Source organism: Rutidosis leptorrhynchoides, chromosome 7 (assembly GCF_046630445.1).
Source record: "Rutidosis leptorrhynchoides isolate AG116_Rl617_1_P2 chromosome 7, CSIRO_AGI_Rlap_v1, whole genome shotgun sequence".
Classification (NCBI taxonomy): domain Eukaryota; kingdom Viridiplantae; phylum Streptophyta; class Magnoliopsida; order Asterales; family Asteraceae; genus Rutidosis; species Rutidosis leptorrhynchoides.
In genome coordinates, this window is record NC_092339.1 from 316,017,532 (window position 1) to 316,043,051 (window position 25,520).

The 25,520-nt window shown below is 36.5% G+C and overlaps 2 protein-coding genes across 2 annotated transcripts; both read right to left on the minus strand.

Moving 5' to 3' along the window:
- Positions 1-4,658: 4,658 nt before the first annotated feature.
- On the minus strand, positions 4,659-5,681 carry LOC139860205 (putative F-box protein At4g38870). Its single transcript, XM_071848977.1, has one exon. It carries the CDS (start codon positions 5,679-5,681, stop codon positions 4,659-4,661), a length of 1,023 nt encoding a protein of 340 aa, XP_071705078.1.
- Positions 5,682-8,589: 2,908 nt separating this feature from the next.
- On the minus strand, positions 8,590-9,777 carry LOC139860206 (putative F-box protein At4g09190). The gene has a single exon (XM_071848978.1). It carries the CDS (start codon positions 9,775-9,777, stop codon positions 8,590-8,592), a length of 1,188 nt encoding a protein of 395 aa, XP_071705079.1.
- Between the last annotated feature and the right edge of the window lie 15,743 nt (positions 9,778-25,520).

Below are 25,520 nucleotides of genomic sequence, written 5' to 3' on the forward strand. Positions count from 1 at the left end.
TAAAGCAAGGTTAGTGGCTCAAGGGTATAGACAAGAAGATGGAATAGATTATGATGAGACTTTTGCTCCTGTTGCTAGAATTGAAGCTATTAGACTGTTTCTGGCATATGCTGCACACAAAGATTTCAAAGTGTTTCAAATGGATGTGAAGAGTGCTTTCCTGAATGGTAAATTGCAAGAAGAGGTGTATGTGAAATAACCTCCTGGTTTTGTAAGTAAGAAATTTCCCAAGCATGTCTACAGATTGAAGAAAGCATTGTATGGTCTGAAGCAAGCTCCCAGAGCCTGGTATGATACCTTGTCAACATTTCTTCTAGAAAAGAATTTTTCCAGAGGAGCCATTGACAAGACTTTGTTTATCAAAAAGGACAAAGGTGAGGTGTTACTTGTTCAAATTTATGTTGATGACATTATTTTTGGGTATACTAATCCACACTTAAGAAAATAGTTTTCTGACATTATGTCTGAAGAGTATAGAATGAGCAATTTATGTACTTTAAACTATTTTCTTGGGTTGCAAATTAAACAGAGTTCTGAAGGCATTTTTATTAACCAAAGTAATTATATTTCTGACATGTTAACTAAGTTTGGTTTTAAAAATTGTTCTACTTTAAGAACTCCAATGAGTGTTTCTGAAAAGCTTGATAAAGATGAATCTGGAAAACTCACTTGTCAATCAACCTATAGAGGTATGATTGGATCTTTGCTATATTTAACTGCTAGTAGACCTGATATAATGTTTGCTACATGTCTTTGTGCACGTTACCAATCAGATCCTAGGGAGTCTCATTATAAAGCTGTTAAAAGAATTTTTAGGTACCCCTAACCTGGGTCTTTGGTATTCTAAAGACTCGGGGTTTGATCTAATTGGTTACACAGATGCAGACTATGCAGGTTGCAAATTAGACAGAAAGAGCACTTCTGGTGGATGTCAATTGCTAGGTGGAAAATTGGTCAGCTGGTCGAGTAAAAAGCAGAATTCTGTGGCCACTTCCACAGCAGAAGCTGAATATGTTGCTGCAGGAAGTTGTTGTGCTCAATTACTTTGGATGCAACATCAACTTTTGAATTTTGGGTTAACATTGACCAAAACTCCAATAATGTGTGACAATGAAAGTGCAATTGCTATTACTGAGAATCCAGTGTTTTACTTCAGAACCAAGCATATTGAAATCAGACATCATTTTATAAGGGATTGTGTTGAAAAGGGCAAAGTGTTTTTAAAGCATATTGGTACTAAAGATCAATTGACAGATATTTTCACTAAGGCACTTCCTGAAGAAAGGCATTTTTATCTTCTTGGACAACTTGGAATGTTAAATCCATCTATTGAAATGTTGTCCAGTGATGATATTTCTTGAGTCTGAATTATTTTCTTAGAGTCTGGGTGACGTAATATTGTTCAGAGTCTGGGAAAGTTTACTCAAGTGTATTTTTGTGTATAAATTTGTTTCCTTCTTTAGTCAAATAAAGTTTTTTTTTTTTAAATTTCGTTTTTAGGTTAAATTTGTTTTTCTTTATTCTATTTCCTAAAATAAAAGGGTCAAATTTGGTATTAATGAAGGGAGTTAATGGTAACTTTTTGAAAATTTTTGTCAGGAGTATTAATTTGATAATGATTATGTCAATCTTTTTGATAACTTTCTGTTATGATGCATTGGGTCAATCTTGGCCGTGCAGACCAACCTGCAGATTCTGAGCAATCAGAGTCAAAGTTGTTACCCAAGAATTGAATTGAATTGTACAAATTGCCATTCTCGAGTATCTTTTCCGCCCTACTCCGAAACCGGGTTTAGTTGGCTCGGTAATTTTACTCGACGTGTGGTTGTTTTGACACAGGGAACAACTTTGAATACACAAGCCTGTAACCCGCGGATGAATCGCACACTAGAGCCTTATTGGGGCTAAAACCAGTAACGAGAGCCTTTTTGGTGATGTTCCACATACAGAGCAGGCTGAGGACATGAATGAGTAAATCCCACCTCATTCTAACCCATCTTCACTCACTGCTACTGAACAAAATCTCCATTTAACCAACCTTATGAACTCACCAGTTCATATTGAGAATACCACCATACTTAAAACTCTAGATGTTACAGCACTTGTGAATTCACCTCAAAAATTCACTAGGCAAGGTGCTTCTAGTACTACTTCATCACCTCTGCTAGAGGTTGGTGAAGGCAGTGCTTTGACCCAACCTAAACCTGATAGGATAGTAAACTTGGATACCCTCATTACAATCACTGAAGAAACCCACTCAGTTGACTTATTTGAAGAAGTCCCAATCCTGGACTCAAATAACCAAATCCAAAAACCAGCTGCAATGACCAAGCCAACTGTTACCCCAGACTTAAGTCTGTCACTACCCATCCAAAATGATCCATTCTTACACATTCTTGCACAGGCTGCCAATGTTACACTCATGTCACAGGGTGTGATACAGGCCTCAAATCCTTCTATGTCCAAAGATCGCCCTACTTTTCAACAGGAAGGCTGTGAGGACATACCAACCCTACCCTTATCTTCTGGCACTACTTCTCAGACTGAGGCACCAGTCACCATGGTTGGCCTACATCAAGCTTTGACCAAGTTGACTAAGGAGTTTTGATGACAAGCTCTCTGGTGTGCAGTCTAAGATTAATAATCTTAACTTTAATAATAATTTTGTTTCAAAAGATGAGCTGTTGAAGGTAAGGAGGTTGGTTGGGAATATGCAGGGGTTGACTAGTACAGGTGGTTCAGGGTCTGTAACAGAAATTAATCACAGGTTGGCTGAGCTGGAGAAAAGGATAATTGGTGTTGATGACCTGAGACAATGTTTTACTGGGCTTGCTTCTGATATTTGTTCCCTCAAAAATCAACAAACTGAAATTTGGAAGGTCATATCTTCTCTGCCTTTAGATGATGTCAAAAAGGGGGAAAAGAAAGAGGTCAGATGATGCAGGTACGGGTACTGCAGATGCAGGTTTTGCAAGTGTTGAGGGGGAGCAATCAAAGAGAGCTCAAATTGAGGGGGAGAATATAACTGATAGGGGTGTTGGTGCTACTCAAATGGTTGCTGTTTGTGGTGTTGATATTCAGGGAAGTTCTAGTGCTGTTGTGGTTGCTGCTACTCAAAGAGCAGATGGTGATTTAAGGGCTCAGATGAACAATAGATTTAGATTCAGAAGATATGAAGGTGATGTTGTCAAGGTTTAGGTTGATAAATTTGAATTTGAAGGTGTAACTCTACTGCTAACAATGACACACTTACCAGATAGGAGGTTAAGAGTAAACATAAATCAAATTGTGCGTTCATAGATGTGTATATCAAAGAATATGCAGGGGATCAAGCTGTTGTTGATGAAATGTTGAAGAGAGTTTATATGCTGGTACATTTGGTGTTTGAAGAAGGGTTTATAAGTTTTAAGGATTATGAGGTATTTTGTGGAATGTTTGATTTAGAGATGAAGGAGAGAAGAGCTAAGGGACATGTAGAAAGGTATGCTGTTCCTGAACATTTTGAATTTGTTGATGATAAGTATGTTGAGTATTTGGATGCTTTGATGATCAAGACAAATGGAAATCAAAGGATGTTGATTAGGGTTGAACAGTTTGAAGGAGCTAGTATTGAGTTGTTGATCAGCTTGTTAACCAGATGTGTGACAGAGCACTGGAAATCAAAGAATGTTAATTATGTGTGATCATTTTGAAGGGGCTAGCATTGATATGTTGATCAGTTTACTGTCCAGATGTAAAACACAGCAGACAACTCCTTTCAGGGTGCAGTTTTTAAAACACTTGCATAGCAAGCTGAGCATGTTGAAGAAAATTTCTCATATGAAGGGCAAGTGCAAGCTAATTGAAAGGGAGTTTGCAAAGATGTTTGTTTAGGAGTACAGGTTGTTTTGACATCATCAGATAGGGGGAGATTGTTGGAAAAAATATAAATAATAATCTGATGAGTCAAAAGTGTTTTGCAGATTTTAGAGTTTGAAGGTTTAGAGTCTGAAGTTGCAGACTCTGGAATTGCTGGAGTAAACGTTTGAAGATTTCTTGAAGCAAAAGCCATAGAATATTCTGGAGATATTCTTGTTATTTAAGAAGATTTGTTTTGAAGATTTGATTTTATCTCCAGAATTGACTTCCTAGTTAATAGCAAATTTGGTTTGTTTTTAAGTTTATCTTTTCCATATTTATAGCTAAGTAGTTTTGGAAACCAAATCTCCAGATTTGGTTTTTTATTTGTATAAATAGGGACGTATGGTTTATTTGAAAGATGTATCTTTGCACGATTAATATTATCTTTCATATATCTTCATATCGTATTCTCTCAATTATTGTTCTTATAATTCATATTTATTATTCAATTGAGAGTCTGGTGTTCATAGATCAAATACTGTGAACTAATACAAATGTCAATCCACATCCAACCCATTTACATACTGTATTCAACACAGCAAATTCGTTATAATATGAGTTAGATCAATAACAAGAAAACTATTGACCCCATGTAATAATATATAATTCCCAACTATAACCCAATAGCCCACACTAATTATTAAAACACTAATAGATATATGACCCCAAACTAATACATCACACACAATGGAATATGACATAATTAAAAGGAACAGCAAAAATATTTTAAAATACATTAAAGTCAATTTAAACTGCTGCTAGTAATCATGCAGAAGCATTGATTCCATGTAAGAGCTCATACAGTTTACTCCAAGCGTTCCAGTAACCGCAGTCCACTTGAAGCGTTTTAAGGAGGGTTCATAAGTTTTAATCGATTTTTCATAATAATTTCCATTATACTGTGTAATTTTCAAGACTACTTCACCGTTGTAACTAATTGCCATCGGCTGCAGACGATCGAATGATTTTATGGTGAATAGCCTTTTAAACAATTTTGTGTTACCACCTTTCATGATCCATACGTCATGAACATATGTGTTATAATCGTCGGGAAGCAAAACAAGAGATTTCCTGTATTTAGACAAATACAAAATGCTGTGGCGTGCCAAATTATCTGGAAGATATATTACTCCAAATTCTTCATTAGTCAAATCAAAGGAAATAATTACCTCTCGCCGATTTGGAACATCCTTATTAGAAGCACACCAATAAATAAACCCGTCAACACATTCACTATCCGATGAAAGTTCAATGGATTCACAAAGCAGATCGCTTATTTTGCTAAATGAACGACTTCTCCAAAACCGTGGACTTAAGGAATAAACCTCAACTTTCCAAGATTTATTTTCCAACCAATTCCAAGAAAACGTAAAGTGGACAAGCTTAGGATCGATAGTTTTGGGACAAACCCCAAAACCAACAACACGTTCATACTTGCGATAATCAGAATCAGGAAAATTAATAGTAACAGATTTTCTAATCCAAGGATTCCAAATAATAGCACTAGAACCACTATCCAAACACAACAGGCCTTGACAGCTACCAACAAGTGTTAGTCTGGTCGATTGTTTAGCAGAATCTGGAAGTATCTCAGACAGATCAACCATATTATTAGGGAAGTTACTACCATAAAAAATTGAAACACACCTCAACCCAAGGTATCCGGGAAGAAAATACATTACAAATATGTGGGGGTGAATTTGACGGAGGTTGTAAACGGAAACAAATCGAGAGCTGTCGATCAACGATTTCCATGATTTGGCGACACTTCTGAATTGCATCAGTGATTTCAATTTCGATATCAAATGGTAATTTGTCCCACATTTTGATTTCCCGAATTGGATAGATTTTGGGGATGCAATTTCGATTGTTTTAAGTTTTACAAATTGGTAGCGAGGGATTTATGAATTTAGGGATTTTGGGATACGATAGTACGGCGTAGTGTATATGTTTAATAATCATCTAAATAAATGCTTTTTGGCCAAGTAACATTAGACCTTCCTGCTCACGGAATATGATTTTTTAGATATAAAATATTAAATTTAAATATAAATATTAAATTAAGTATATAAATAAATATTACTCTATATTATATTCTATTATATAAATCATATTCGGAGTAATATATTTGGTTCCTTTTGCAACCACCTCAACACTTGACCAAAAAACCTAACAAATTTTTTTTTTTTTTCTTTTCTTATTAACATCCTGATCAGCGATCCCAAACAATCCCGACCCGTGATCATGTTCGATCCAAAAGTTGTGTTACATGTTAAATTCCGGACCAGGATCCTCTAACCTTGATCTGGGAATGGACCTAGACACAGACTTGTTAAGTCCAAGATATGACGATGTGCATTGTTATGTTTAAGAACTTGTAAGGGTGAAGTATGGAGATATAAATACCGCATCGATGCGTTAGTTTCTTAACCTTTCCCACACTTTTACACCAACACTTACACCTTGAATCTCACATACTCTAATAAACTCTCTCAACTTGTAACCACCTCCAACACCACATTTTAATAACTAACAATTAAAATGAATGAGATCATGAGTTGAAGATCCGCTACTATTGTATTCACATTATCTTCATCTTCATCATAGCACCTTCATTGTTATACATGTACATTCATATACATATACATGAACGCATATACATCAACATACACATTATGATATTCTACATTACAAGATCGAACCTGAGACCTCTTGCAAGGAACTCAGGGCCCTAACTACAACTCTATAAAAACTCATTAAAAACCACAAGTCAGACCCATCTTCATTTTGACCGGCTGCAACTACAACAGGCTGATCAAATATTTGTTCAAAACAAGAAACGTGAGTTTTGGAAATTTGTAGCACGTGAAGCTGTAATTGATGATAGGTATCAACTATATGTGTACCCAACTTAGTTGTTCGTATGTATTAAGGACTGGAAGGCACACGAGTGCAACTTATCACATTAAGGGAGAACGGCTTAACAGGTGTCGCTCTCCGTTAACGATGATTTATCGGATTCAAATGCGATCTGAATATGGAGTGGTTGTCTTGCTCAGTTTCTAGTGAGAGAAATACTTTTTTAGAGATAGAAAGTATATAAACTCTTAACATATCCAAATGTCGCAATAATGGAGGCCCAAATGTCCTATTTATAGGCAAAGTCCAAGGCTTGACCTCCATATGATATGTGTCATGATCCGAGCTTAAGACTCGAAGTTAACTGATCAATCCGTGAATATTCAACATATGGGGCTTAGGTGGCATCTTGGATGGATGATGCACAACGCCACATCATACGTAGTTGACCTCTGGGACCTTTTGTAAGAAAAACCTCTGGGACCTTTTGTGAGAAAATCAGGACCCCAACCAACCACACTAGACTATCTTGGGATGGTTGAAAGAACTCATGAAGGTCAAGCAACAAAGCTAAATGTATGCACTTATCACGTGTCATGTGATATAAAATTTAAGAAGGGCAAAGATAGTTTAAATAGGGAAAAGAAACTAACAGTTAGTCGGTTACATGAGACATCTGTCAAAAACAATTTAGTGATTCTATTATCCAATTCACGTGCGTACTTTGATCAACCTTCAACTGTTTATCATCTTTTGTATTCAGCCACATGTTTTTATCTCCACAGCTATGATTCTCGGAATCACTCTGTATACACACAAGTAATTAGAAACAGTAAATATATGACAAAAGGTAATTACCTTTGCCTTCTGGAAACTTACAATATAGGAAATCACTTGAAGCATTAGGCTAAAAAACAGGGTCACCAACAAAGATTAGTGAAAGGAGATGGTGCAGTATTTGGAATGGAGTAGTTCACATAAAAAATTATCCAAAAAACATAAAAAGTAAACTTTGATATAAACAAAAGGGAAATTGATATATGTGAAAAGGTTATTTTTTTAACACTTCCATTGATTGAGACACTCCTGCTCACTCTAAGAGTATTGTAATAACCTTTTGATGATATAAATGTCAGGAAAAAAATAAAATATAACTCAGTGCTAAATAAACTTCTAATAGGAAATCATTCGGGTATAAATATGAAGATGTGTTAGATAGTATTTTTATACTGAAAACTCCCTTGATGTCTATTTTCTTATGATGAAAATAGTATCATTAGTATACATGTAGGATATCTAATCCAAGAAACTTTAATCGGAATCTGAATCACACAACACCTGCCTTTTAACTATAATGATACAATTAGATAGATAACGGTTGACCGAGCTAGCAAATACGCCTTAAACAAAGTCAAGAACGAACACTCAGAATTTTCAGTTTGCAGCATCAATGTTGATTGAAATTCACTTAATACACATCTTAGTAAAAATGGTAGCATGAGTAGGAAAACCTTGTTCGTTTTAGACGTTTAAATGATACAACAGTTGCATGTTAGATGTCAGACTGAATTCAACACAGTGAATTCGCTAAACTATGAGTCAGACCAACAACAAGGAAATTAATGACCTTCAATAATAATATAGAATTCCCATCAATGACCCGATATCCCAGAGTAATTAAAGCGCTAATCGAAATATGACCCCAAGTTAACATACATCATACAGAATAGAAAAAAGCAAGACTTCATATTAAAGGATTATAAAGAAATATTTGAAATTACATCAAAGGAAAATTCAAAGTGACGTCAAAGCAAATAAGTTAAAAAATGGTTATGAGTAATGAGAGTGATTTTCCTGACCCAAAAGCTTGGCTGCCACGTCCACCTTGTAATCACGCAGAAGCATTGTTTCCATGTAAGAGCTCATACAAGTTAATCCACAAATTCCACTAATCGTAGTCGTTTTGAAGCGATTCGAGGATGGTTCATAAGTTTTAATCGATGCTAAATTTACATTTTCTGTCGTAGAGCTCTCTAGCATTTCCATGATTGCTTCACCGTTGTAACTAATAGCTATCGGCTTCGAAAAATAATCGGTTGAGTTTATGGTGAATAGCTTTTTAAACGATTTTGTAACACCACCTTCCATCATCCATACCTCATAAACATGTTTGGCACTGGTGCAATCGTTGGCAAACAAAACAAGAGACTCCCTGTATTTAGACAAATCCAAAATGCTGTACCATTTCAAAATATCAGGAAGATATATTACTCCAAATTCTTCATTAGTCAAATCAAAGGAAATAATTACCCAAGACGGATTAAGATCATCATCCTTATTAGAAGCACACCAGTATATAAACCCATCAACACATTCACTATGCGATGAAAGTTTCAACGATCCACAAAGCAGATCGCTTACTTTGCTAAACGAACAAATTCTCCAAAACCGCCAACTTAACGAATAAACCTCAAGTTTCCAAGTTTCATTTAACAACGATTTTTTAGGCGTAACAAGAACAAGCTTAGGATCACTAGTTTTTGAACACACCCCAAAACCAACAACAAGTCCATAATCTGAAGTAAAATTAACTTTAGGGAAACTAACAGTAACACATTTTCTAATCCAAGGATTCAAAATAATAGCAACAGAATCATTATTAGAATCATGATACAAACACAACAAACCTTGAGAGCTACCAACAAGCTTTAGTTGTCTGGTCATTTGTTTTGCAGAATCTGGAAGAATAGCTAACAGATCAAACATATGTTTAGGGATGTTATCATCATCATCATCATCATCAACAATTGAAGCATACTTGGTCCCACCGTCACCGGGAAGCTCATACTGTATAAATATGTGCGGGTGAGTTTGACGGAGGTTGTAATCGGAAACAAAATCAGAGCTATCGATCAATGATTTCCATGATTTGGAGACACTTCTGAATCGCATCAGTGATCTCACCGGAAACCCTTTCATGATTTGAATTTGGATCTCCCATGGTATGTGGTCCGACATTTTGATTTCGATTTAGATTTTGGGGAAAATTTTAGGGTTTTAGGTTTTATACTACTTGATAGAAGGAATTGTAAGGTTTAGGAATAGATAGTAGTAACGAGGGACAAAGAAATCGAAAATTAAAACTTTACTATTTATTTTTTTTATTTTTTTTTATTTTTTTTGAAAGGCAAGTAAGTTTATTAAAATAAAAAGAACACGAAACAAACTAGCAAGGAGCTAGACAAGACACGAGGCTACAAGCGACCGCACCAAAAAAAAAAACGCACAAACAACCAACAAACACGAAGCTATAGGAAACATACAATCACGAGGATACACAACAGCTAATTAGACTATGATTCCGAATCCGAAGATTCCGAATCCGAAGACGCGCAGGAAGAGCAGCCTGAGCAGCAATCGATATCCTCTTCCCGAGTCTTTCATCACGTTCTCGATAAGATATCTATCTTGCCATCGAAATTTATCCCGAAGCCGATTGCGTTTCATATTTCTCCTACCCCACACATGTTTAATGAAATGACTTTTAATCAAAGGATGAGCTTTTTTCCCCTTAACACGAAAACGAGCTACCGTGGTATATGTTAAACAAGGGGACACGTCATGTAAATCATCAAAATCTCTTCCGATTGGGCTAGGATCACCCGCATCACATTCGTCTGAACCCAGGCCCATCCCATTTGAGGCTTGTTTGACCATTTCAGAATCTTGGTCTGGCCCAATTGAGAGCTCCTCCTCATTAGCAAGTCCACCATCACAAGGAGAAAAAGGGTTTGTTGGAACGTCACTTTCTTCATTGGGCTTCACTGTATTATTATTATTAAAATTGTTATTAATTTCCCCAACCCTCGAAACATCTGCACTCGTGCTATCATTAACCTCGGTAGCCACATGACCATCTTTTGATTTCGCGTCATTAAAGCTTGCATTGGAACCACTCGACTTTTGGGTTGCCTGCATCTTCATACCATCATCATAAGATAACACCGGAAAAAAGGCCATTACCGGCGAATCAATACCAATACTATCGACGTTCGGATTTTTGATGTCGTTGTCAATTGGGATCTGATTTTCTTCTCCTGTGGTTGACTTCTCGAACAAAACATCGCCGGAGGTGTTGTACGAATCCTCTTGGCAGGAGGGTTGTTCCGATATGTTATTAGCTTTAGCTTGAGACTCGACATCATCGTGTAGACCTTGTTTATCATCGATATCAAAGGACTTACAGTCCACTTCTATCAAGGTCCAAGATAGACACTCTTTGCTATAACTAAAAACAAGTTTATGATTGTTCAACGAATCAGGAAGATTAAACTCGAGATTTTTACCACCGACCTTAAGTTCGATGCGATTAGCCACCGGAAACTGAAACTCCTTATAGTCTTGATTGTTACCTGTGAGCTTATCAGCATAAGATCTTTCCTCCCAATTAGTTGGTTTAGATGAAACTTGGTTCCATGGAGTAGCCGGGAAGTCCACATAACTATCGGCGTTGAAGGAGCTTTTTCCATCATAGCACTCTGAACGATCAGTAGCCCCTTGCTTTCTCTCCAACGCTTTGAAAGCTCGAATTCTCTTTCCATTTATTTGAATGGTATTTAAGACCTTAGAAAAGCTTTCATCATCGCGAATGTCCTCGAATCTAACGTATTCGAAGCGTTGGCCACTCGATAATCTCTTCCGAGCTAGATACACGTCTGTAAGAACACCATACTCTTCGAAAACTCCCCGGCAATCAGCTCTAGACCAAGTGTCCGGAAAGTTGAAAATCATAAATGACGAAATACGATTATAACACGACTTGGTACACGAATAGCCATTCGACGTTGGAGAGAAGGATACCTTTTTGTCCTTCCTCTTGTCCATTGAGAACTCAGACCTCACATTCTAGTTGAAGAAAATTGAAGTGTGGTGGATTATGGTGGTGTATGGTGGATTATGGTGGTGTATAGTGGCCTAGTGGGTGGTTGTTGGGTAATGAAATTCAAATTAAAGGTGGTGGATGTTGGGTCAGTAGCCGAAAGTTGAGAGCATAATTTTAGAGAGAGAGTATAATCACAAGAAAAACTTTACTATTTTAGTATTTTTCATTTTCAGAACATTACAAATATAAAAATTTCTGCCAACTTGCTCGGGCAGATCAAATGCAACATAAGAAAAAAACAAATCTTAATTATTAGTAGAGTTTTATTTACTAAATTAAAATGGAATTTTCTAATGATTAAGAAATTTATACAAGCTAATTTTGTTTTTACAGTCAAAGTAACCACCCATTTTTTGGAAATAAGCACCACTAAGTTAACAAATATTTTCAGGTTTCGGGCTTCGATTTTGTGCTTCGGTTTTCGCGTTTCGATTTCGCCTTTCGGTTCACTGTCTTTATTCCGCGTTTTGATTCTGCATTTCGGTTTCATGTTTGAGTTTCAGGTTTTAGTTTTCGCGTTTAAGGTTCATGTTTCAATTTTTTCGCGTTTAAAGTTCGCGTTTGGTTTTCGTCCCCAAATTCAGGTAAGGGTAGTTTCTCGGAACTTCTTATAGTAAGTATTAAATGTCATTCGTCCATTTGTTTAAGATAGTTTAGTTAAACTTGATACATTAATTATTAGTCTTTCTCATTTGTTTGACAATTTTATTTCTCGATCTTAAAACTGGATTAGATCTCCAAATCAATTAAGCTTCATCTTTATTACATCTGGGTGGGGCCACACTAAATATCTTATGTATTCATCGATAAGCTCAAAAGTATCTAACTCCAAACATTTTGGAGGAATAAATCATATTTTGCATACACGTGTCTCTCACGAGCTTTACAGTATACCCAATAATGGTCTTTATTGCAGCCTTATTCATGAAAACGTTTAATCATATCAAAGTTCAATGTTCCACACATCGAAACCGGCGTGTATCTCAAGTCTAAGGACAAAAAGACATAATCACTAAAAGATTCGCTACTAACTACGATCCATCCAGTGAAATATTATGATTGTGTCATTCCAATATTCTTCATCAATGAATACATATGAATTTTGGCATCAACAATAAAACTATTTATCATCAATAATAAAACCAAAGAATCATATTAATCTTAATTCATGTTATTTCCATAGCATGATCGATTATGGAGATATTGGAAATTCAACAATTATTCATAGATTAAACATGATAATATTGATCTCGGTGATATAAATGAAAACGATCATACCAACTATATATCGATTCATTAAGATTAAATTGCTTAATGTTTCAAATATATAGCATGATCATCATGCTTGTTGTGTGTCATGGGCTTTGTGAATGGGTCAGTTACATTATCATCTGTATGAACCTTAAGAATACTAATCTCATTCCTTTCAACGACTTCACGAATGTAGTTAAACTTTCGAAGAATGTGTCGGATCTATTTTTGTGCATGTTATTATTTCGCAAGTATAATAACACGCTAACTATCACAATACAAAGGTTTAATGTTGGGAATTATTCCAAGTTCAACAATAAAGTTTATAATCCAGACTACTTCATGGTAGCTTCTCAGTTAGCAAGTATTCTGCTTTTGTTGTAGATTGTTCAGTTGTGCTCGGCTTTGAGCTCTTCCAATCAACTGCCTCGCCCATTTTAACAAGACACGGCCTGAATGGGACCGCAAATCATCTCGATCAGTTTGGAAACAATGTTTGCTCAAATGTGTTTCAACAATGGTCATGGGTCTCTAATAATTCGGTTTGTGATGGTGGTTCAAGAATTATTATTGGTTGGAATCCGACTGTTGTTAATGTGATGATCATTCATGCGTTAGATCAAGTAGTTCATTGCCTGATCAACATGGTGAATGGTAATGTACAGTTTTTTGTTTCGGTGGTCTATACAAAGAATTATTACATTCAGGGTTGAATGCTCTGGGATAATCTTTGTATGCATACGAGTTTTATTGGTAATCACCCATGGGTGGTTATGGGGAAATTAAATGTTTCGCTGGATTTAGAAGACTATACTGTTGCAATGAAGGAATTCAGGGAATGTGTTGATTCTATGTGCATGTGTGATATATATTAACCATTCGGGGTTACATTATACATGGGACCAACGCCCTAACTCTCTTGATGGGATTTTAAAGAAGATTTATGGGGTCATGACTAATGACATATTTAATTTCTAAGTTTGGGAATTCTTATGCTATCTTTCAACCGTACCGAATTTCAGATCATTGCTCTACCATTCTTAAGATCCCTTCGGTTAATTTTTTTTGGCCAAAAACTTTTAAGTTTTCGAACTTCATTATTTATAAGGAGGGATTTAATGAAGTTGTTCAAAAGGGCTGGTATCATGTTCTAATTGGCCACAAGATGTTCCAAGTGGTGAAAAAGTTATGAGATGTAAAGCAACCATTGAGATGACTTATGTGGCAACAAGGTAATTTACATATTTGTGTTATGAAGCTCAAAGAAGAACTTGATGAGGCACAACGTAACCTTGATAGGAACCCGTCTTCTTTGGAAGCTAGAGAAGACCAAAGCATTCTTCTTCGTGCTTATAATACTGCGGTATTGGACGAGGAGAGATTCTTAAGCAGAAAGTAAAGATTGGATGGCTCCGTGTTGGAGATTGAAACTCGCCATACTTTCATAAAGTAATGAAAAGAAAGGCTCGTCGGAGTCGTATTTCTTATATATATATATATATATATATATATATATATATATATATATATATATATATATATATATATATATATATATATATATATATATATATATATATATCAGTTACTCCATAATGATTTTTCGTGTAACTGATCAACATGAAATGACTTTGGAATGACATGTGCGGTATACTGATAGAAAGACTTAAGGTGCGTTTGATAAATCTGAATGATTTAGTGCTGAATGGTTCAAAATCTGAATGGTTCAAGGCCTCTGAATAAAGTTTGTTCCGAATGAAATTAAGATGTTTGATAATTATTTTAAATGAACGATATGAGTTGAGTGAAAATACCTTATTAACGTGTTACATGAATAAAAAAATACAATATACTTGTTGGTTAAACATTATGGATATGATTTGAGAAGAATATTACAATAAAATTAGGTGTTTAATGGTTAAGAGGGTGTTTCAATTCTGAATGATTCAACACTGAATTTTGAACCATTTAAAATCATATTGCATTCAGAGGTCGTTAACAAATACGTCGAATGCTGAATGGTTAAGCATTCAACGCTAAATCATCCCATTAAAAGGCAAACAAACGCACCCTTAGTGACTAACTGACAAGAATGCTTGCATTGATTAATCTTTAGGAATCATGACCAAATTTTAAGCCGCTACCGTCACATACTATCACGAACTTTTCGAAATGATATCACATATCAAATGCGGACTCATCATTTCTCTTAAACCTCCCCCGTCCCATATCTATTGTCCATTATTCCTTCATGAGATATCCCAAATTAATTGTTCACTTTTACCAATGGAAAAGAATAATGTGATAAAGTTCTTTGGTGCCCTACTTTATATATGTAATACAAAAGAAGAGGTAAAAAGTAAGGGGTAAGACTGAAAAATTAATAAAAAGTACATGTATAAGTTATTTTTTCTTGAACTTTGTGTTTTTTGTCTAACGACAATAGATTTGAGACGGAGAAGTAATGTTTTGGGTTGAGTATTATTTTTTTTGGTATCTTTTTAACCTAAACCCTCAAATTTTCGGGTAATAATAATAATAATAATAATAATAATAATAATAATAATAATAATAATAATAATAATAATAATAATAATAATAATAATAATAATAATAATAATAATAATAATAATGTGATTTGTTTACAATTATTTAAATTATTTAATACGAGTAAATAAGTTAATGTATATGCTTGCAACAAACACCTGTATTATTCACGGGGTCATAAAATAATTCATGAGCAGTGATCTAAACTTGGTCCTGAAGTATTTAACAAACACATTCGATACATAATCCAAACTTGGTCCACAAGTTCAAGTTTAGGATTTAATATGGAAACAATTCGAGTATTGATTCCAATATAACTGTATATACACCCCGTACTATGGTATCCATAAATCCCTAACTATCAATTTGTAAACCTGAAAACCATAAATTTGCATCCCCAAAATCCAATTCGAAATCAAAATGTTGGAGACATTACCATTTGATATCCAAATTGAAATCATGAAAAAGCTTCCGGTGAAATCACTGATCCGATTCAGAAGTGTCGCCAAATCATGGAAATCAGTTATCGATAGCTCTCGATTTGTTTCCGATTACAACCTTCGTCAAAATCAACCGCACATATTTATTGTGTATGACGTTTCAGGTTACCTTGGGACGAGGTATGTTTCAATTGTTGATGATGATAACTTCCCTAATAATATGATTGATCTGTCTGAGATACTTACAGAAACTGCAAAACTATCAACCAGGCTAACACTTGTTGGTAGCTGTCAAGGTTTGGTGTGTTTGTATAGTGGTGCTTATTATTGTTGGTGCATAATTAGTCCCTGAGTTCATTATAATGAAGTTACAGAGCTAAATTGTTTAAACTTTCTCTGATGGTATGCAACGCACGATTGCAGGATGCAACCGTACGATTAGACAGGCAACCGCACGGTTGCAAGGTGCAACCGCACAGTTGCAATGTGTTGTGTGTATTTAAAGGGGATTTCGGGTTCATTGTTAGGGTTACGTATCCTAGCCTATACTACACATACAATCCGATTCCCTGGTGTTCTAGCATTCAATATAGTCGATCTTTAACATATCTAAGTCTATTTTATCATTAAGATCAAAGGTTTTCATTGAGTTTTGAGTATAAAACCCAATAACGAGATTTTTCGCACTCGTTATTGAATCTAAGATCGTTTAATTCTGTTTACACGATCCTACAAGTGGTATCAGAGCTTGTGTGATTGATTAAACGATTGGTTTTTGTCAAAATTTGTTAAGAAATTGTGTTTTTAGTGTTTTTGTCAAAAACCCTTTTGGATCATGACTTTTCAGTGTTAATTCGTGTTTTTGTTGAAGTAATCGTGTTTGTCTAGTCTAAATCTTTATTTTGGACGTCAAACATACGCTGGTTTTTCTCAAGATTGAGTGCTAGATCGACCAAAACCTTAAACCCTAGTTTCTGTGCAGTTTTTCTGCCCAGATTCGACCAAGCATTCAACCGTATGGTTACACACTGTAACCGAACGGGTACTCCATCCGGATACCACAACCGTACGGATACATCTTGCATCCGTGTAATCTACATCCGCTTAAATCACAACCGTATAACATCACAACCATACGGATACACTCTGCATCCGTCCGGTTATACCCTACACCCGTATAATCTTATTCGGTTACACTTTGCAACCGTGTACATTGCAACCGTGCCACATCACTTGCATCCGAGTGTTGCAACTGTATAAACTTTTGCAACCGTACTGTCCAACCATAGTTACAATGTCAGACGTGTTTGAATCTTCTGAAGTGCAATCAGCTCTTGTCGGTGCTTCATCGTCAGGTCTCCATCACTTGTTGAAGACATAAAATGAGATTGGTAACTCATATAGGGTACCTAGGCTGGAATCTTTGGATGATTTTGCAGAATGGAAGCCTAGGTTCTTGATTTCGCTAAACGGCATAGACTCTAGGTTATATAATTTCTTAAAGGTTGAGTATGTTTTTCCGACTAAGGATCATGGGGAAACCAAGACACCTATGGAATTGTCTGCATCTGAGCGCGAGGATTATAATCTTGAGTGTAAAGCATATAGCCATCTTACTCAAGCATTGTCTAAAGAGATATTCCATCATTTTGAAACGCATTTGACAACCTATGCTTTATGGAATGCTCTAGAGAGTGGTAATGAAGGGACAACTGAGTATAGAAAAACAAAAGGCAAGGTTCTGAAGAAAGAATGGAAGAATTTTGCTGTTCAACCCGATGAATCTCTAAAAGATGATGTTGCTAGATATCGTCATTTGTTAACTGAACTCAAACGTGTTGATATTGTTTTTCCGACTAAGAAGCTTGTCCAATGCTGTCGTGAGGGGTTACCAATTAAGTGGGATCCAATGATTGTTGAGATTGAGAAGTCCTTTGCTATCATGGATAATTCATTGAGTGTGTTTGTTACTAAGCTTCAGGCAAAGGAGCTAGAATTTCAAGAAAGGTTGAAGAGGTTGGAGACTGTTCAGAATCCTGTGAAGTATAAGGCTCCAGAAATAGGTTTATCTGAAGTGAAACACGCCCAGCCATAGACAGCTTTTATTTCGAATACTGAGAATCTAACGTCAAGTTATGTCACTCCTGCACCTCAAAGTGTTTTGTATCAGACAACTTCAAACAAGGGGGCAAGTACTGAGGTTTTGAGAACAGAGAATATTCGCTTGCGTACGATAAAAGGAGTTGAGGAGGATATGTCGTTAGTCTCGATGGTAGTAAATTCTTACAATGATTTGTTGCATGGGAGAATTGGTAATAGTCATTTGGAACAGAAACACTACGATCAGATAGACGAGAATGAGATGGAGAAAATGGATATTCTATGGGCTATGGGAAGTGTGATTTGCAGGGCGAAAAGATACATTGAAAAGACTGGGGAGAAACATTTGGGTGGGAGTAAGAACACCAAGTTTGGTTTTGACATGAACAAAGTAAGGTGTCATAACTATCAAGAGTTGGGTCATTTCAAGCGAAACTGCACTAAACCAAAGCAACAAGGATTTCATAACCCATTTCCTAATCAGAAGCGTGAATCGAAGAATACTGTAAATGTTCCCATAATGGATGAATCATCGAAGGCTTTAGCAGTTACTTATGATGATGAGTCCTATGATTGGTCCTTCGATGTGACTGATGCTTACGATCGTCATGCTAATGTAGTTAGGATTCAGATGACTGAGGAAGAGGAAGCGAGAGAAAAGGTTGAGAGAGAAAAAATGGGTTGTGTTGGTAGAGATAAACAATGTAAATGCTTAGGATGCAGAATGGAAGATAGGATTGACAGAGCATGGAACTGGGAAAATTACTTGCGTTGAGGGTATGTAAACAAGAGGGTGGAAGAGTAGTTTAAGTGGGCCATTCACAGTGAAGGAGACATTTGGACAGACAGTGAGTCATCCTCTTCAGATGACGAATCTAAGAAATCTTGTGTGTATGTTAGTCAGTCTTCGATGTGCAACTCAGCATCTGAAAGGACGAAGACATTGAATAAGAAGGGGATGGTCAATTTGAATCTTGGTTCAGATAGCTCAAGCTCAGATTCGGAATCAGAATCCGAATCTGAGTCTGGTGAAGTCAAAAAGGAAGATCCGCATCTCTATGCGTTCATGGCAGACTCGTCAAATAACTCTAAGGTAACGCCTGAAACTAATCCGGTTTGTAAAAATTGTGTTAGCTTAAACTTGCAATTGCATGAACTTAGGGAGTCTGTTAAAACATGCAATAGATGTGTAACACTAGAGGATCAGGTCAAAAGGTTGTCTGATATTTGCCTAAACTGTAATAATTATGTTGCTTTAAATCGAGAAATAGATGACCTTAAAAAGGCTTATCAAGTTCTTAAGAAGCAATATGAGGATAATCTGTATTTTAAGAATAGAGAAAAAGAGTTAAGGGACATAATTAAGACATTAGACGATTAGGTGATCGATTTGAAGTCGAATGTGTTGTTAAATACTCAGACCATAATGAGGCTGATTAAGGAGATAGATGAGCTTAAGAGAGAAAAGGAATCCTTTAAGATCAGTTTTGAAACTGAAAAGGAAAAGGCCTATATTTACAAGAGATCTGCGTTTGTCCTAGAGTATAGTCAGAATGTTGGAGGAAAAGAAACTATTGGTGATTATAAACCGTGCACTCCTCCATTTGAGCATGACTATAGTTTCCCACCTCCGGAGAAACAGTTCGGGGAAGATTATGTTCCCATTCAACCGACCGAATAAGATAAGGGTAACGGGATAGGTACATCTGAGACTCATAGTGCAGGAGTAGAAAAGACTGAAAATGTAGTAAAACTTAACCCTGAACATGTTAAAATTATGAAATCCCAGGAAAATCAGAGACCAATCAAGATTAGGAACCGATCGCCAATTAAATTTGTTAAAGGTCCTAATTTTGAGGAGGAGGACTTCTTGAAACCTGCTGAAAATTTGCAATCAAAGTATGTTCCTCTACCAAAACGGTCTCCTGATAGAACTCCTGAGTGATCTCCTGTAGACAGGAGATCACCACCCAGAAATTTTAGAAATAGATCTCCACCTGCTCGTAGATCTAGCTTCAATTCTTATTTTAGGGATGGTAAAATTGAAACTGTGCGTAAATGTTTGCATTGCTGGTTGTGAGGTCATAGGGCAGTTCATCGTTCTAAATGATTTGTAGCACCCAGAAGGAGGATTGAGCTGAGTCCTCCTAAAAGGTTTCAAAAATTTTGATTAGCATCTCCTCCTAAGAGTCAGATGTCGTCTAGACCTAACTCTCATGGGTCAAGTCAACACGTGATTTATGAGAACCACTCCACGATTGAAAACAGTAAAAGGGTTAAACAGGATAATGTTTATTTTAAGAAACCTTTACATAAGAACCAATTGTGGGTGACAAAGGAGGGTTCTAATAGGGCTAGTGGTACGGGCACCACTTTCATGGAAAATGAAATGGCTGTTAATGTAAATGGGAAACCCATTGCCGAAAAGGCATGGGTATCCCCCTCAAACTAATCATTTTCTTTTTATTTGTGCAGGTCACCTACAGTCCAAACAAAAACACTTGGATTGTTGATAGTGGGGCGTCCAGGCACATGACAGGAAACATGTCTCTTTTGAATGATGTTAAATCTATTAAGGGTGGACCTGTTTCTTTTGCTGGTGATCAAGGAGGGTTTATAACTGCTCAAGGGATGATTTCAAATTCTTCGGTCAGTTTTGACAAAGTGAGCTATGTAAAGGAAATGTCCAATAACCTGTTGTCAGTCTCTCAAGTTTGTGACAAGAGGCACAAAGTTTTATTTGATGAACAGCAGTGTTATATCATGAGAAAAGACTATAAAGTTCCAGATGATATGATTCTTATGACGGCACCTAGATGTCAAGACTTGTACATTCTGGATATGTCAAAGGCGTATGTGAACGCAGCTATAGGGCATCAGGCTTTTGTGTCCAGAGCTTCTGAGCAAGAGTCAATGTTATGGCATAAGAGGATGGGTCACCTGAGTTTCAGGAAAATGAACAATTTAGTTCACAATTGCTTAGTCGAAGGGGTAAATGTTAAAGGGTTTCAGGCTCCTGATGGTTGCGTGTCGTGTAAGAAGGGGAAGCAAGCTAAGAAACTACATAAGGCTAAGAAACATCATTCCATTGATACTCCTCTTGAGATGCTTCACATGGACTTCTTCAGTCCAGTTCACAAGAAGAGTATTACTGGACACTCCTATTGCTTAGTGGTTATTGATGAATACTCACGGTTTACGTGGGTTGTGATGCTGAAAAGTAAAGCTGATACTTTCGAACAAATCAAGGTGCTGATCACGAGGCTTGAAACGTTGTATAAATTGAGGGTTCGTAGGATCCGGACAGATAATGGGACATAGTTTAAAAATAAGAAAATGGAAGAGTATTGTAATGAAAGAGGAATTCAACAATAATTCAATTCACCTTATACTCCGCAGATGAATTGTGTTGCTGAAAGAAAGAATCGTACTCTAATTGAGACTATTAGGACCATGCTGGCTGACTTAGAATTACCAGTTTTCTTTTGGAGTGAGGCAGTTTTGAATGCGTGCTATACGATGAATAGAGTGCTTGTTGTGAAACGTCATGGCAAGACATGTTATGAGCTGCTTTTGAAAAGGAAACCTCACATTAAACATCTTGAACCATTTGGATCTCTTTGTACTATAATGGTTAGAGATTCAGGTGGGAAGTTCAATCCGAAAGCTGTTACAGGTAGGTTCTTGGGTTATGGGAATGCGTGCAAACGAGTGTACAATTTGGAATTTCGATGTGTTGAAGAATGTACCAAAATTGATGTTCAAAGACATGCAGCAATTCCATCCGGAAAAGGGTACACGTGGCAGTTTGATTATGATAAGTTGTTTGATTCATTCAAGCTTCTAGAGAATGACTCTGATGATGAAGAGATAGCTACACAAATGATGTATAACATGCGTCTCTCTGCTGAACGTATGTCTGATGTGCTTATGCAATCTCAAGTGCCTAAACTAACAGATAATGTAGCACCAGTGACAGGGACTGATGATGATGACTCGGACTCAGGGGATTCAGTTCCAGCATTAGAGGAATCGACCTTACAGTCTAAGGGGGAGGAAGTTTATCTGGATGAAGTATACGAGGACTTGGTAGAGGAGGAACCGAATAGAACTGTGTTGGAAAAACCACTTCAAGATGAGGAACCCATACAAACAGTTAATGTGGATCCTTTACTAACTAATACATATGACATCATTGAAACCAGCAGACTAAGACGGTCTGGTAGATCGGTTTCTCTCCCTAAACGTTTTGATGATTATGTAATTAACCCTGCAGGTGTTTCAGGTGCTAATACAGGTGAATCTTCTGCTTCGGATGAGCGTGTAACACCCTCTGCAAATGTTGTTACTGCTTTTTATACTAAATTGAATCAGACCGGAAGAATCTTCAGGAATGCGTACTGTGATTTTGTATCGCAAATCAAACCAGAAGACGTCAAAGATGCTTTGCAGTATGATGAGTGGGTTTCAGCCATGCAGGAAGAACTTCAACAGTTTAATTACTTGGGTGTTTGGAGATTGGTAATACCACCCACATGTTGTAAGCCGTATGGGCTGAAATGGGTATTGAAAAATAAGACAGATGATCAGGGTATCGTGATCCGGAACAAAGCAAGATTGGTTGTTCGAGGTTATCAAAAAATTCCAGAAGTTGATTATGACGAGGTATATGCTCCAGTTTCCAGACTAGGCGTTACGGATGTTTTTAGCATTTGCTTCGTGGAAAGGTTTTAAAGTGTTTCAGATGGATGTTAAGAGTGCGTTTCTATATGGTACTCTCCAAGAAACTGTGTATGTGACTCAGCTACTGGGCTTTGTTGATCCACATCATCCAGAGAAGGTGTATCTCTTAGAAAAGGCGCTTTATGGTCTTCACCAAGCCTCGAGAGCTTGCTATGCTACTCTGTCAAACTATATGATAGAGAATGGTTTTAGACGAGGGGTCATCGATCAGACTCTTTTTATTAAAGAAATGGGGGACGACATCATGTTGGTATAAGTGTATGTGGACGATATCATCTTTGGGTCAACCGATCAGAAAATGGTTGATGAATTTCAGGACGTAATGCAAAAACGGTTTAGGATGAGTTCACTAGGGGCCATTAATTTCTTTTTTGGGTTGCAGGTTGATCAAACTGAGAAGGGCATTTTTCTACATCAATCAAAGTATGTAGCTGATATCTTGAGCCGGTTCAAGATGGAAGATGAACGAATTGCCAAGAATCCTCTGTCGGTGAATCACGGGATTACACCAGAAAACACAGGGTCGAAAGTCAATCCGACTCTTTACAGTGTTATTATTAGTTCTTTAATGTATCTTACAGCATCTCGCCCAGATATTATGTTCGCTACTTGTTTGTGTGCCCGTTATCAGGCACAACCGAATGTGAATCATATGCTAGCAGCGAAGAAGTTAATGCGTTATCTAAAGGGAACTCCAAGTTTGGGCTTATGGTATCCTAGAAAGGATAGGTTCGATCTAACGGCTTTTAGTGATTCTGATTATAGGGGTTGTAAGAGAGATTTCAAATCAACCTCGGGAGGGTGTCAGTTTCTAGGTAGCAGGTTGATAAGTTGGCAATATAAGAAACAAATGGCAGTCGCACAATCGACATGTGAGGTTGAATATATTGCAGCAGCAAGTTGTACTTCTCAAGTTGTCTGGATTCAACAACAACTTCGGGACTACGGTTTGCAAATTTCTAACACTCCTATATATGTTGATAATACTGCTGCTATTGCTGTTACTAAGAACCCTGTTAATCATTCTAAGACCAAACACATAGGGATCAAGTGCCATTTCATTAGGGACTGTTATGAAAAGAAACTAATAGATGTCCTACAGATAGGTACAACGACCCAAAGGGCTGACTTGTTTACGAAAGCGTTTGATAGACCCCGTTTCCTATTCCTATTAAACGTCTTAGGTGTGAAAGATAGGGCGGAGGTTGTGTCCGACAAGGAGTTATTGAAGTAACCATCCAATCGGTATCATTTGTATATTTTGCATTTTTTTTTTGCATGATACTTAGTTTTATATGTATGGTTTAGAAGAAATAAAGATGGTGCACCACATCAACATCAAATACATAGAGTTCGTGCTATACAAGATTAGACTTCGTGTCTATCAAAATTTTAAAGTCTACATGTGAAAGATGATCAAACGCTATGCTGATCAGAACAATTTAAGTTATCTATATCCGAGGGGGAGAAGTGCCAAAGTTTTAGAGTTTCAGATCTAGGAAACTTAAATCATTATGTTTGTCCTGGAAATCATAATTTTAGCAGAATTTTGCGAATCATTTAAAGGGACGGTGCATCTATTGTCTGTGATATGAGTTGTGCCAATTGATCTAGATAACTGGGGATATCTTCTGGAGGGTATTCTGATTTAGAATTCCATCACCCCCAAAATCATCATATCATTCCATCATGATTAGCTTTTCGCTCAAGCATGGGGTTTATAGCGACTGGTAACTGTGTTCTTACGGAGTATGCAATAAAATTGAGATAAACAAATCTTTCTGAATCGAAAGGTATAAGTTTAAGGTAGAAGCTCGTGGCTGACAGAGTTGCTAGAAACATCGTGAGATGTTCCTGTTCAATCTAGTCGAAAGTACATCGAGGTGATAGCGGACAGCTTCAATTTATTGTGCTCAATTGACTACCTAAAAAATTCGTGCGATCTAAAGTGAGGACTGAGTTTAAGATTATTTACCCATGCGCGCAAGTGATTTTCAAAAAGTCTGGGAGGAAAATCTGATAAATTTATTGATTTTTAAAGAGTAAAAGTGTAAATACTTGAAAATCTAAATGGAACATAAAGTTCTGAATGAATTAATTGAACAAGGTTATTAATTGCAAATCATAGTTCAGTTCTGATCCCAAGAAAAATGTTGATTATTTCATCTTCTCACAAAAATATGTTAGTCTAGTATGTTAGTTGTATAGTTTGTTCTTGATAGTTTAATATGTTTTCATACTTGTGATATAAACCATGCTAGTTTATTGATTTAATTCATCATATGTATATGTCTGTTTTTGTTTTCCGTTGTTTGCATTATAAAATGGAAAAATTTTATTGTATTTTTAATATTTTTGCATGTTTCATACTGTATATCGTTGCATATCATTTGGTGGTTACTTCATAAACTCTGTATGTGTGGACCAGGGGGAGTAAGCGAGTGTGTAAGTGTTAGTGGAAGAGATCCGTAAAATGAAAAGTTTATTAAGTCGGGTATTCACTTATTTGACTTAGGTTAAAATGCTTTTGGATCTGGAAAAGATGTGTAAAGTTGAGATTTTATGGACTAGTTTACATAAGTGAGTTGAATTGGTTGAGAATTAGCGTTAGAAGAAACGAGAATGAAAATTTAGTTTTAATGTTTTAATTGCAACCGGACGGTTACACAATGCAACCGCACGGTTACACCATGTAACCGCCCGGATAAGTGAAATTTAAGGGTTTTTGGACTTAAAAT

What these genes read in the sequence shown, in the direction of transcription:
- LOC139860205 (XM_071848977.1), bottom strand. Translation starts at nt 5,681, where the DNA reads ATGCAATTCAGAAGTGTCGCCAAATCATGGAAATCGTTGATCGACAGC.
- LOC139860206 (XM_071848978.1), bottom strand. Translation starts at nt 9,777, where the DNA reads ATGTCGGACCACATACCATGGGAGATCCAAATTCAAATCATGAAAGGG.